At 40.1% G+C, this 12613-nt stretch overlaps 7 protein-coding genes and 2 pseudogenes across 7 annotated transcripts; 5 read left to right on the top strand and 4 right to left on the bottom strand.

Moving 5' to 3' along the window:
* Positions 1-53: 53 nt before the first annotated feature.
* LOC120321239 (histone H2A) lies at positions 54-554 on the top strand. The gene has a single exon (XM_039373401.2). The coding sequence runs from the start codon at positions 115-117 to the stop codon at positions 487-489; it is 375 nt and encodes a 124-aa protein (XP_039229335.1). The 5' UTR covers positions 54-114; the 3' UTR covers positions 490-554.
* A 402-nt stretch (positions 555-956) lies between these two features.
* On the bottom strand, positions 957-1323 carry LOC120321246 (annotated as a pseudogene).
* A 2113-nt stretch (positions 1324-3436) lies between these two features.
* On the top strand, positions 3437-4342 carry LOC6539221 (histone H1). The gene has a single exon (XM_002086086.4). The coding sequence runs from the start codon at positions 3478-3480 to the stop codon at positions 4252-4254; it is 777 nt and encodes a 258-aa protein (XP_002086122.2). The 5' UTR covers positions 3437-3477; the 3' UTR covers positions 4255-4342.
* A 266-nt stretch (positions 4343-4608) lies between these two features.
* LOC120321242 (histone H2B) lies at positions 4609-5086 on the bottom strand. The gene has a single exon (XM_039373404.2). The coding sequence runs from the start codon at positions 5027-5029 to the stop codon at positions 4658-4660; it is 372 nt and encodes a 123-aa protein (XP_039229338.1). The 5' UTR covers positions 5030-5086; the 3' UTR covers positions 4609-4657.
* Positions 5087-5199: 113 nt separating this feature from the next.
* LOC6540563 (histone H2A) lies at positions 5200-5694 on the top strand. The gene has a single exon (XM_002087313.4). The coding sequence runs from the start codon at positions 5255-5257 to the stop codon at positions 5627-5629; it is 375 nt and encodes a 124-aa protein (XP_002087349.3). The 5' UTR covers positions 5200-5254; the 3' UTR covers positions 5630-5694.
* An 850-nt stretch (positions 5695-6544) lies between these two features.
* LOC120321049 lies at positions 6545-12111 on the top strand (annotated as a pseudogene).
* LOC120321241 (histone H2B) lies at positions 9517-9979 on the bottom strand. The gene has a single exon (XM_039373403.2). The coding sequence runs from the start codon at positions 9935-9937 to the stop codon at positions 9566-9568; it is 372 nt and encodes a 123-aa protein (XP_039229337.1). The 5' UTR covers positions 9938-9979; the 3' UTR covers positions 9517-9565.
* On the top strand, positions 10102-10603 carry LOC120321240 (histone H2A). Its single transcript, XM_039373402.2, has one exon. It carries the CDS (start codon positions 10164-10166, stop codon positions 10536-10538), a length of 375 nt encoding a protein of 124 aa, XP_039229336.1. The 5' UTR covers positions 10102-10163; the 3' UTR covers positions 10539-10603.
* LOC26535638 (histone H4) lies at positions 11018-11429 on the bottom strand. The gene has a single exon (XM_039373407.1). The coding sequence runs from the start codon at positions 11372-11374 to the stop codon at positions 11063-11065; it is 312 nt and encodes a 103-aa protein (XP_039229341.1). The 5' UTR covers positions 11375-11429; the 3' UTR covers positions 11018-11062.
* Positions 12112-12613: the final 502 nt, after the last annotated feature.

Raw genomic sequence — 12613 nt, 5'->3', positions numbered from 1 at the left:
CCCCTAACTGAAAGCGCTGGCAGACGAAAAAGTATAAATATTTCCCTGCCGGGGTTCGGCCAGCATTCGTGTTCCGTGTGTAAAGTGAACTAAGTGAAATAAACGCAAAGCAAAATGTCTGGACGTGGAAAAGGTGGCAAAGTGAAGGGAAAGGCAAAGTCCCGCTCCAACCGTGCCGGTCTTCAATTCCCTGTGGGCCGTATTCACCGTCTGCTCCGGAAGGGCAACTACGCCGAGCGTGTTGGTGCAGGCGCTCCAGTTTACCTAGCAGCCGTAATGGAATATCTGGCCGCTGAAGTTCTCGAGTTGGCAGGCAATGCTGCTCGTGACAACAAGAAGACTAGAATTATTCCGCGTCATTTACAGCTGGCCATCCGCAACGACGAGGAGTTAAACAAGCTGCTCTCCGGCGTCACTATTGCCCAAGGTGGAGTCTTGCCGAATATTCAGGCTGTTCTGTTGCCCAAAAAGACCGAGAAGAAGGCTTAAACTAAACGTTTCAAAAGCTGAATACCTACTTGTACATAAAATCATCAATCAAACCGTCCTTTTCAGGACGACCAAATTGTTACCAAAGATTTGAAAAATTTTTTAACTACGTTACTATTATGTTGTATTGAATAAATTATACAAAAAATTATTTTAGGAATTGTCATATTTTATTTATATATGCAGTAAGATTTTTCAAATTTTCTATTATATAAAATATAAAGTAGTTTTTTTATTTTTCGCACTCCACGATGCGTTGATATACACACGGTGTCTGAATTCAGTACAGTCTGTACAAAGCCATGTTATGAATCTATCAATATATACACACTAACTACCTGAAGAAGCAATCAATGATCGACATTTAGTTTGATGCAATAGCGGACTACCTCATTCTTGGGGTTCCCAACCAATAAAAGGAATATTTTTTGAAAATGTACCTCCTTTTAAAAAGTTAGTGGTGGTCCTGAAAAGGACCGATTGCTTAATAAAAGTACAGGACTTTTTTTTAACCGCCAAATCCGTAGAGAGTGCGGCCTTGCCTCTTCAGAGCGTACACAACATCCATGGCTGTAACAGTCTTTCTCTTAGCGTGTTCGGTGTAGGTGACGGCATCACGAATTACGTTCTCCAAGAAAACCTTCAGAACACCACGCGTTTCCTCGTATATGAGTCCAGATATGCGCTTCACACCGCCACGACGAGCCAAACGGCGGATAGCAGGCTTCGTGATACCTTGGATGTTATCACGAAGCACTTTGCGATGACGCTTGGCGCCACCTTTTCCCAATCCCTTGCCTCCTTACCACGACCAGTCATTATTCACTGTTTTATACTATTCTGCACACACACAGTCCGAAAGTCACTGAAGAACTAATTTCAACATTTTCTGTGTGCCTCTATTTATACGTAAAACGCCAAAAACCGAGAGAGTACGAATGATATGTTCGTTTCGTTCCTCGCTCGTCAATGAGATGGCCTCTGTTTCTCTTTCTCTTTCTCACCATCCACGCTTGCTATATAAGTAGGTAGCAAATGCTCTGATCGTTTATTGTGTTTTGAAACGTGAAGTAGTGAACGTGAACTGTGGTGAAACTCAAATCGGAAATGGCTCGTACCAAGCAAACTGCACGTAAATCGACTGGTGGAAAGGCGCCACGCAAACAACTGGCTACTAAGGCCGCTCGCAAGAGCGCCCCTGCGACTGGAGGTGTAAAGAAGCCCCACCGCTATCGCCCTGGAACAGTGGCCTTGCGTGAGATCCGTCGCTACCAAAAGAGCACAGAGCTTCTGATCCGCAAACTGCCTTTCCAGCGTCTGGTGCGTGAAATCGCTCAGGACTTTAAGACTGACTTGCGATTCCAGAGCTCGGCTGTTATGGCCCTGCAGGAAGCTAGCGAAGCCTATCTGGTTGGTCTCTTTGAAGATACCAACTTGTGTGCCATTCATGCCAAACGTGTCACCATAATGCCGAAGGACATCCAATTAGCGCGACGCATCCGCGGCGAGCGTGCTTAAGTTGGCAAGGCTTCAATTGGCAGCCAAAGCCCTAGCATACTCTACAATCGGTCCTTTTCAGGACCACAAACCACATTCAATGAGATTTAAATTTTTCTTTTGCAGCCTATTTATAAAAGAATATATATTAGAATATAATATTATATATAGAAAATAATAACAGAATTGATATTCTATATTTTGTCTTTGTGTTAAGTTCAGCTGAATATATTATTGAAATGTTTATAAGGGGCAAACGGCACTGAAACTTCAAACATTTCTAAAAAATAGAAATTCTGCTAATGAAAGAATCGAAATATTGTTATTTTAATTGTTAGCCCAACATTAATAAAATAAAAGAAAAGGTTAATATAAAAACAGTTGTTTTATATTTTTTATTAGTGCTAACTTCCTTTAGAACACTGAAATAGTCATACGGAGCAAGAACCACGTTACCTTCAAACATCTATAAAAAATCAAAATTCTGCGAATGACAGTTTGGAAATAATGTAATTATATCGGTCAGTCCAATATTTAGAAAGTAACAGAAAACTATAACATAAAGATTGTTAATTAAAATTTTTTCTTAGTTTTAACTCAATTTGGGAATATTATTGAAGAGGTCGTACGGGGCCAGTGGAACTGCCCCTTCAACCGTCTGTAAAAAATAAAAGATCTGTAAAAACTTGTTTTGAAATTGGTTAATTACGTAGGGAAATTCAATATCTAATATACAAAAGAAAGAGATAATACAAAAAAGATTGCTTTATATTTTATTATTAAATAAAAACATTGTATGACATACTATATGAAGGCTGATATATGGTAGGGAAATTGATTTATTTTAGACAAATTATTTATAAAAATGCATGAAAACTTTAATCTACTAAAGCAAACACGTTATTATTTTAAGAAAATATTAAAAATCCATTGTTTTTGACAATATATGTATTTTTTAGAATCAAAAACTATTGCTGAATGATGCCGTAGAGCAAACTTTTTATGTAGTTCATTGTCAACTTAAATCAAGTAATAAAGTATCTCAAACAATAATAGACGCTCCTTTTTTAGGTTTTCCTAAAGGTCGAAAGTTGAAGTTGTAATAAACTTCGGGAATCTCTAAATTATTTTCATGATTTCTAATTTAAAAACATGTTTTTCTATAAATTGCTCTAGATAAAAATGTGAATATTCAAGTTCAATCAACATTAAAAAGTCACTAAAACCATATATCAACATTTGAAAAATTCATAATGAAAAACTAATTATTTAAGAATGTAGAACTATTAAAACTTACTTTTAATAAATATTTTAAACACTTAATATTTAAAAAAAAAGTTTGCACTTCAAGCAAACATCAACATAGTAAATGACTGCTAGCAGTCGTATTGTCAAAGTGCTCTCCTCCTCGATTCTCATCCGGGCGAGGGAGGTTGGCAAACAGCGCGCGGACCATTTTCTGAAGAAAAAAAGTGTTCTTAGTGAAGAAAAATGTCTGATTCTGCAGTTGCAACGTCCGCTTCTCCAGTGGCTGCCCCATCCGCGACAGTTGAGAAAAAGGTGGCCCAAAAAAAGGCATCTGGATCTGCCGGAACAAAGGCAAAGAAAGCCAATGCGGCGCCGTCACATCCGCCAACTCAGCAAATGGTGGACGCTTCGATTAAAAATTTAAAGGAACGTGGCGGCTCATCACTTCTGGCAATAAAAAAATATATCACTGCCACTTATAAATGCGACGCCCAAAAGTTAGCTCCATTCATCAAGAAGTACTTAAAATCGGCCGTGGTCAATGGAAAGCTTATCCAAACAAAGGGAAAGGGTGCATCTGGATCATTTAAACTTTCGGCCTCCGCCAAGAAGGATAAGGATCCGAAGGCGAAGTCGAGGGTTTTGTCTGCTGAGAAAAAAGTGGAAAGCAAGAAGGTAGCATCCAAGAAGACTGGTGCTTCCTCCAAAAAAACTGCCGCTGGGGCTGCTGACAAAAAGCCCAAGGCTAAGAAGGCTGTGGCCACCAAAAAGACTGCCGAGAAAAAGAAAACCGAGAAGGCAAAAGCCAAGGATGCTAAGAAAACTGGAATCGTAAAGTCGAAGCCCGCCGCAACAAAGGCGAAAGCGACCGCGACCGCAGCGAAGTCGAAGGCTACAGCAGCCAAAGCCCCAAAGGCAAAGCCAGCGGCGTCTGCAAAACCCAAAAAGACTGCGAAGAAAGCAGCGGTTTCTGCTACGGCCAAGAAGCCGAAAGCAAAGACTACGGCCGCCAAGAAGTAAATTGTGAAAAAGTACAGTAGTTAGTACATGTTCGCAATCAAAATTTTAGATTTCAACATCTGAAATTTGTTTAAACAAGCCCTTTTCAGGGCTACAACGATTCGTTGCAAGAGAAAAAACTTTCATTTAAATGCTATTTGAAAATTAAAATGCTCCATTAATTTTATTGGCAACCATCGCGTCGTGTCTGGTTATTGAATTACGTTGCTTTTTGAGCGTATTGAGTTTTCGTTTCCGATTTTTTGGTATATATCTAAACAAATTTGAACAATTTTAACCCCATAGTGGGAATGGATAAGTTGAAATCGACGATATATTGAAAAATACATTTCCTTGGTGAAACACATTGTGGCCCTGAAAAGGGCCGTTTTGGATTAATGTCCGCAGCATTCGTAGGAACAAATTATTTGGAGCTGGTGTACTTGGTGACAGCCTTGGTTCCCTCACTGACAGCATGCTTGGCCAACTCTCCCGGCAGAAGCAGGCGAACAGCCGTTTGGATTTCTCGACTGGTGATGGTCGAGCGCTTGTTGTAGTGAGCCAGACGAGACGCCTCGGCAGCAATGCGCTCGAAAATATCATTTACAAAGCTGTTCATGATGCTCATCGCCTTAGATGAAATGCCGGTGTCAGGATGGACCTGCTTGAGAACCTTGTAAATGTAGATGGCATAGCTCTCCTTCCTCTTGCGCTTCTTTTTCTTGTCGGTCTTGGTGATATTCTTCTGAGCCTTGCCAGCCTTCTTGGCTGCCTTTCCACTAGTTTTCGGCGGCATTATTCACTTTACTTATATTTTCACAAACACAATTCACTTATCATAATGTGGCTCTGAACGCGTTCATTTTTATACTTTTTTACGAACAATCATTTCAGGTCTAAGTCACCCACCCCTAACTGAAAGCGCTGGCAGACGAAAAAGTATAAATATTTCCCTGCCGGGGTTCGGCCAGCATTCGTGTTCCGTGTGTAAGTGAACTAAGTGAAATAAACGCAAAGCAAAATGTCTGGACGTGGAAAAGGTGGCAAAGTGAAGGGAAAGGCAAAGTCCCGCTCCAACCGTGCCGGTCTTCAATTCCCTGTGGGCCGTATTCACCGTCTGCTCCGGAAGGGCAACTACGCCGAGCGTGTTGGTGCAGGCGCTCCAGTTTACCTAGCAGCCGTAATGGAATATCTGGCCGCTGAAGTTCTCGAGTTGGCAGGCAATGCTGCTCGTGACAACAAGAAGACTAGAATTATTCCGCGTCATTTACAGCTGGCCATCCGCAACGACGAGGAGTTAAACAAGCTGCTCTCCGGCGTCACTATTGCCCAAGGTGGAGTCTTGCCGAATATTCAGGCTGTTCTGTTGCCCAAAAAGACCGAGAAGAAGGCTTAAACTAAACGTTTCAAAAGCTGAATACCTACTTGTACATAAAATCATCAATCAAACCGTCCTTTTCAGGACGACCAAATTGTTACCAAAGATTTGAAAAATTTTTTAACTACGTTACTATTATGTTGTATTGAATAAATTATACAAAAAATTATTTTAGGAATTGTCATATTTTATTTATATATGCAGTAAGATTTTTCAAATTTTCTATTATATAAAATATAAAGTAGTTTTTTTATTTTTCGCACTCCACGATGCGTTGATATACACACGGTGTCTGAATTCAGTACAGTCTGTACAAAGCCATGTTATGAATCTATCAATATATACACACTATACTCTCAATTTGGTCTACCTGAAGAAGCAATCAATGATCGACATTTAGTTTGATGCAATAGCGGACTACCTCATTTTGGGTTCCCAACCAATAAAAGGAAATATTTTTTGAAAATGTACCTCCTTTTAAAAAGTAGTGGTGGTCCTGAAAAGGACCGATTGCTTAATAAAAGTACAGGACTTTTTTTTTAACCGCCAAATCCGTAGAGAGTGCGGCCTTGCCTCTTCAGAGCGTACACAACATCCATGGCTGTAACAGTCTTTCTCTTAGCGTGTTCGGTGTAGGTGACGGCATCACGAATTACGTTCTCCAAGAAAACCTTCAGAACACCACGCGTTTCCTCGTATATGAGTCCAGATATGCGCTTCACACCGCCACGACGAGCCAAACGGCGGATAGCAGGCTTCGTGATACCTTGGATGTTATCACGAAGCACTTTGCGATGACGCTTGGCGCCACCTTTTCCCAATCCCTTGCCTTATGATATGTTCGTTTCGTTCCTCGCTCGTCAATGAGATGGCCTCTGTTTCTCTTTCTCTTTCTCACCATCCACGCTTGCTATATAAGTAGGTAGCAAATGCTCTGATCGTTTATTGTGTTTTGAAACGTGAAGTAGTGAACGTGAACTGTGGTGAAACTCAAATCGGAAATGGCTCGTACCAAGCAAACTGCACGTAAATCGACTGGTGGAAAGGCGCCACGCAAACAACTGGCTACTAAGGCCGCTCGCAAGAGCGCCCCTGCGACTGGAGGTGTAAAGAAGCCCCACCGCTATCGCCCTGGAACAGTGGCCTTGCGTGAGATCCGTCGCTACCAAAAGAGCACAGAGCTTCTGATCCGCAAACTGCCTTTCCAGCGTCTGGTGCGTGAAATCGCTCAGGACTTTAAGACTGACTTGCGATTCCAGAGCTCGGCTGTTATGGCCCTGCAGGAAGCTAGCGAAGCCTATCTGGTTGGTCTCTTTGAAGATACCAACTTGTGTGCCATTCATGCCAAACGTGTCACCATAATGCCGAAGGACATCCAATTAGCGCGACGCATCCGCGGCGAGCGTGCTTAAGTTGGCAAGGCTTCAATTGGCAGCCAAAGCCCTAGCATACTCTACAATCGGTCCTTTTCAGGACCACAAACCACATTCAATGAGATTTAAATTTTTCTTTTGCAGCCTATTTATAAAAGAATATATATTAGAATATAATATTATATATAGAAAATAATAACAGAATTGATATTCTATATTTTGTCTTTGTGTTAAGTTCAGCTGAATATATTATTGAAATGTTTATAAGGGGCAAACGGCACTGAAACTTCAAACATTTCTAAAAAATAGAAATTCTGCTAATGAAAGAATCGAAATATTGTTATTTTAATTGTTAGCCCAACATTAATAAAATAAAAGAAAAGGTTAATATAAAAACAGTTGTTTTATATTTTTTATTAGTGCTAACTTCCTTTAGAACACTGAAATAGTCATACGGAGCAAGAACCACGTTACCTTCAAACATCTATAAAAAATCAAAATTCTGCGAATGACAGTTTGGAAATAATGTAATTATATCGGTCAGTCCAATATTTAGAAAGTAACAGAAAACTATAACATAAAGATTGTTAATTAAAATTTTTTCTTAGTATTAACTCAATTTGGGAATATTATTGAAGAGGTCGTACGGGGCCAGTGGAACTGCCCCTTCAACCGTCTGTAAAAAATAAAAGATCTGTAAAAACTTGTTTTGAAATTGGTTAATTACGTAGGGAAATTCAATATCTAATATACAAAAGAAAGAGATAATACAAAAAAGATTGCTTTATATTTTATTATTAAATAAAAACATTGTATGACATACTATATGAAGGCTGATATATGGTAGGGAAATTGATTTATTTTAGACAAATTATTTATAAAAATGCATGAAAACTTTAATCTACTAAAGCAAACACGTTATTATTTTAAGAAAATATTAAAAATCCATTGTTTTTGACAATATATGTATTTTTTAGAATCAAAAACTATTGCTGAATGATGCCGTAGAGCAAACTTTTTATGTAGTTCATTGTCAACTTAAATCAAGTAATAAAGTATCTCAAACAATAATAGACGCTCCTTTTTTAGGTTTTCCTAAAGGTCGAAAGTTGAAGTTGTAATAAATTCGGGAATCTCTAAATTATTTTCATGATTTCTAATTTAAAAACATGTTTTTCTATAAATTGCTCTAGATAAAAATGTGAATATTCAAGTTCAATCAACATTAAAAAGTCACTAAAACCATATATCAACATTTGAAAAATTCATAATGAAAAACTAATTATTTAAGAATGTAGAACTATTAAAACTTACTTTTAATAAATATTTTAAACACTTAATATTTAAAAAAAAAGTTTGCACTTCAAGCAAACATCAACATAGTAAATGACTGCTAGCAGTCGTATTGTCAAAGTGCTCTCCTCCTCGATTCTCATCCGGGCGAGGGAGGTTGGCAAACAGCGCGCGGACCATTTTCTGAAGAAAAAAAGTGTTCTTAGTGAAGAAAAATGTCTGATTCTGCAGTTGCAACGTCCGCTTCTCCAGTGGCTGCCCCATCCGCGACAGTTGAGAAAAAGGTGGCCCAAAAAAAGGCATCTGGATCTGCCGGAACAAAGGCAAAGAAAGCCAATGCGGCGCCGTCACATCCGCCAACTCAGCAAATGGTGGACGCTTCGATTAAAAATTTAAAGGAACGTGGCGGCTCATCACTTCTGGCAATAAAAAAATATATCACTGCCACTTATAAATGCGACGCCCAAAAGTTAGCTCCATTCATCAAGAAGTACTTAAAATCGGCCGTGGTCTGCTGAGAAAAAAGTGGAAAGCAAGAAGGTAGCATCCAAGAAGACTGGTGCTTCCTCCAAAAAAACTGCCGCTGGGACTGCTGACAAAAAGCCCAAGGCTAAGAAGGCTGTGGCCACCAAAAAGACTGCCGAGAAAAAGAAAACCGAGAAGGCAAAAGCCAAGGATGCTAAGAAAACTGGAATCGTAAAGTCGAAGCCCGCCGCAACAAAGGCGAAAGCGACCGCGACCGCAGCGAAGTCGAAGGCTGCAGCAGCCAAAGCCCCAAAGGCAAAGCCAGCGGCGTCTGCAAAACCCAAAAAGACTGCGAAGAAAGCAGCGGTTTCTGCTACGGCCAAGAAGCCGAAAGCAAAGACTACGGCCGCCAAGAAGTAAATTGTGAAAAAGTACAGTAGTTAGTACATGTTCGCAATCAAAATTTTAGATTTCAACATCTGAAATTTGTTTAAACAAGCCCTTTTCAGGGCTACAACGATTCGTTGCAAGAGAAAAAACTTTCATTTAAATGCTATTTGAAAATTAAAATGCTCCATTAATTTTATTGGCAACCATCGCGTCGTGTCTGGTTATTGAATTACGTTGCTTTTTGAGCGTATTGAGTTTTCGTTTCCGATTTTTTGGTATATATCTAAACAAATTTGAACAATTTTAACCCCATAGTGGGAATGGATAAGTTGAAATCGACGATATATTGAAAAATACATTTCCTTGGTGAAACACATTGTGGCCCTGAAAAGGGCCGTTTTGGATTAATGTCCGCAGCATTCGTAGGAACAAATTATTTGGAGCTGGTGTACTTGGTGACAGCCTTGGTTCCCTCACTGACAGCATGCTTGGCCAACTCTCCCGGCAGAAGCAGGCGAACAGCCGTTTGGATTTCTCGACTGGTGATGGTCGAGCGCTTGTTGTAGTGAGCCAGACGAGACGCCTCGGCAGCAATGCGCTCGAAAATATCATTTACAAAGCTGTTCATGATGCTCATCGCCTTAGATGAAATGCCGGTGTCAGGATGGACCTGCTTGAGAACCTTGTAAATGTAGATGGCATAGCTCTCCTTCCTCTTGCGCTTCTTTTTCTTGTCGGTCTTGGTGATATTCTTCTGAGCCTTGCCAGCCTTCTTGGCTGCCTTTCCACTAGTTTTCGGCGGCATTATTCACTTTACTTATATTTTCACAAACACAATTCACTTAGCATAATGTGGCTCCGAACGCGTTCATTTTTATACTTTTTTACGAACAATCATTTCAGGTCTAAGTCACCCACCCCTAACTGAAAGCGCTGGCAGACGAAAAAGTATAAATATTTCCCTGCCGGGGTTCGGCCAGCATTCGTGTTCCGTGTGTAAAGTGAACTAAGTGAAATAAACGCAAAGCAAAATGTCTGGACGTGGAAAAGGTGGCAAAGTGAAGGGAAAGGCAAAGTCCCGCTCCAACCGTGCCGGTCTTCAATTCCCTGTGGGCCGTATTCACCGTCTGCTCCGGAAGGGCAACTACGCCGAGCGTGTTGGTGCAGGCGCTCCAGTTTACCTAGCAGCCGTAATGGAATATCTGGCCGCTGAAGTTCTCGAGTTGGCAGGCAATGCTGCTCGTGACAACAAGAAGACTAGAATTATTCCGCGTCATTTACAGCTGGCCATCCGCAACGACGAGGAGTTAAACAAGCTGCTCTCCGGCGTCACTATTGCCCAAGGTGGAGTCTTGCCGAATATTCAGGCTGTTCTGTTGCCCAAAAAGACCGAGAAGAAGGCTTAAATTAAACGTTTCAAAAGCTGAATACCTACTTGTACATAAAATCATCAATCAAACCGTCCTTTTCAGGACGACCAAATTGTTACCAAAGATTTGAAAAATTTTTTAACTACGTTACTATTATGTTGTATTGAATAAATTATACAAAAAATTATTTTAGGAATTGTCATATTTTATTTATATATGCAGTAAGATTTTTCAAATTTTCTATTATATAAAATATAAAGTAGTTTTTTTATTTTTCGCACTCCACGATGCGTTGATATACACACGGTGTCTGAATTCAGTACAGTCTGTACAAAGCCATGTTATGAATCTATCAATATATACACACTATACTCTCAATTTGGTCTACCTGAAGAAGCAATCAATGATCGACATTTAGTTTGATGCAATAGCGGACTACCTCATTCTTGGGATTCCCAACCAATAAAAGGAAATATTTTTTGAAAATGTACCTCCTTTTAAAAAGTTAGTGGTGGTCCTGAAAAGGACCGATTGCTTAATAAAAGTACAGGACTTTTTTTTTAACCGCCAAATCCGTAGAGAGTGCGGCCTTGCCTCTTCAGAGCGTACACAACATCCATGGCTGTAACAGTCTTTCTCTTAGCGTGTTCGGTGTAGGTGACGGCATCACGAATTACGTTCTCCAAGAAAACCTTCAGAACACCACGCGTTTCCTCGTATATGAGTCCAGATATGCGCTTCACACCGCCACGACGAGCCAAACGGCGGATAGCAGGCTTCGTGATACCTTGGATGTTATCACGAAGCACTTTGCGATGACGCTTGGCGCCACCTTTTCCCAATCCCTTGCCTCCTTTACCACGACCAGTCATTATTCACTGTTTTATACTATTCTGCACACACACAGTCCAAAAGTCACTGAAGAACTAATTTCAACATTTTTTGTGTGCCTCTATTTATACGTAAAACGCCAAAAACCCGAGAGAGTACGAATGATATGTTCGTTTCGTTCCTCGCTCGTCAATGAGATGGCCTCTGTTTCTCTTTCTCTTTCTCACCATCCACGCTTGCTATATAAGTAGGTAGCAAATGCTCTGATCGTTTATTGTGTTTTGAAACGTGAAGTAGTGAACGTGAACTGTGGTGAAACTCAAATCGGAAATGGCTCGTACCAAGCAAACTGCACGTAAATCGACTGGTGGAAAGGCGCCACGCAAACAACTGGCTACTAAGGCCGCTCGCAAGAGCGCCCCTGCGACTGGAGGTGTAAAGAAGCCCCACCGCTATCGCCCTGGAACAGTGGCCTTGCGTGAGATCCGTCGCTACCAAAAGAGCACAGAGCTTCTGATCCGCAAACTGCCTTTCCAGCGTCTGGTGCGTGAAATCGCTCAGGACTTTAAGACTGACTTGCGATTCCAGAGCTCGGCTGTTATGGCCCTGCAGGAAGCTAGCGAAGCCTATCTGGTTGGTCTCTTTGAAGATACCAACTTGTGTGCCATTCATGCCAAACGTGTCACCATAATGCCGAAGGACATCCAATTAGCGCGACGCATCCGCGGCGAGCGTGCTTAAGTTGGCAAGGCTTCAATTGGCAGCCAAAGCCCTACAATCGGTCCTTTTCAGGACCACAAACCACATTCAATGAGATTTAAATTTTTCTTTTGCAGCCTATTTATAAAAGAATATATATTAGAATATAATATTATATATAGAAAATAATAACAGAATTGATATTCTATATTTTGTCTTTGTGTTAAGTTCAGCTGAATATATTATTGAAATGTTTATAAGGGGCAAACGGCACTGAAACTTCAAACATTTCTAAAAAATAGAAATTCTGCTAATGAAAGAATCGAAATATTGTTATTTTAATTGTTAGCCCAACATTAATAAAATAAAAGAAAAGGTTAATATAAAAACAGTTGTTTTATATTTTTTATTAGTGCTAACTTCCTTTAGAACACTGAAATAGTCATACGGAGCAAGGTAACGTGGTACCTTCAAACATCTATAAAAAATCAAAATTCTGCGAATGACAGTTTGGAAATAATGTAATTATATCGGTCAGTCCAATATTTAGAAAGTAACAGAAAACTATAATATAAAGATTG

This window comes from Drosophila yakuba, chromosome 2R (genome assembly GCF_016746365.2).
Source record: "Drosophila yakuba strain Tai18E2 chromosome 2R, Prin_Dyak_Tai18E2_2.1, whole genome shotgun sequence".
NCBI classification, from domain to species: domain Eukaryota; kingdom Metazoa; phylum Arthropoda; class Insecta; order Diptera; family Drosophilidae; genus Drosophila; species Drosophila yakuba.
The sequence above is the reverse complement of the archived record's forward strand: the minus strand, read 5'-3'. Positions and strand labels throughout refer to the sequence as shown.

Coding starts and splice junctions, on each gene's coding strand:
- LOC120321239 (XM_039373401.2), top strand. CDS start 115: ATGTCTGGACGTGGAAAAGGTGGCAAAGTGAAGGGAAAGGCAAAGTCC.
- LOC6539221 (XM_002086086.4), top strand. CDS start 3,478: ATGTCTGATTCTGCAGTTGCAACGTCCGCTTCTCCAGTGGCTGCCCCA.
- LOC120321242 (XM_039373404.2), bottom strand. CDS start 5,029: ATGCCGCCGAAAACTAGTGGAAAGGCAGCCAAGAAGGCTGGCAAGGCT.
- LOC6540563 (XM_002087313.4), top strand. CDS start 5,255: ATGTCTGGACGTGGAAAAGGTGGCAAAGTGAAGGGAAAGGCAAAGTCC.
- LOC120321241 (XM_039373403.2), bottom strand. CDS start 9,937: ATGCCGCCGAAAACTAGTGGAAAGGCAGCCAAGAAGGCTGGCAAGGCT.
- LOC120321240 (XM_039373402.2), top strand. CDS start 10,164: ATGTCTGGACGTGGAAAAGGTGGCAAAGTGAAGGGAAAGGCAAAGTCC.
- LOC26535638 (XM_039373407.1), bottom strand. CDS start 11,374: ATGACTGGTCGTGGTAAAGGAGGCAAGGGATTGGGAAAAGGTGGCGCC.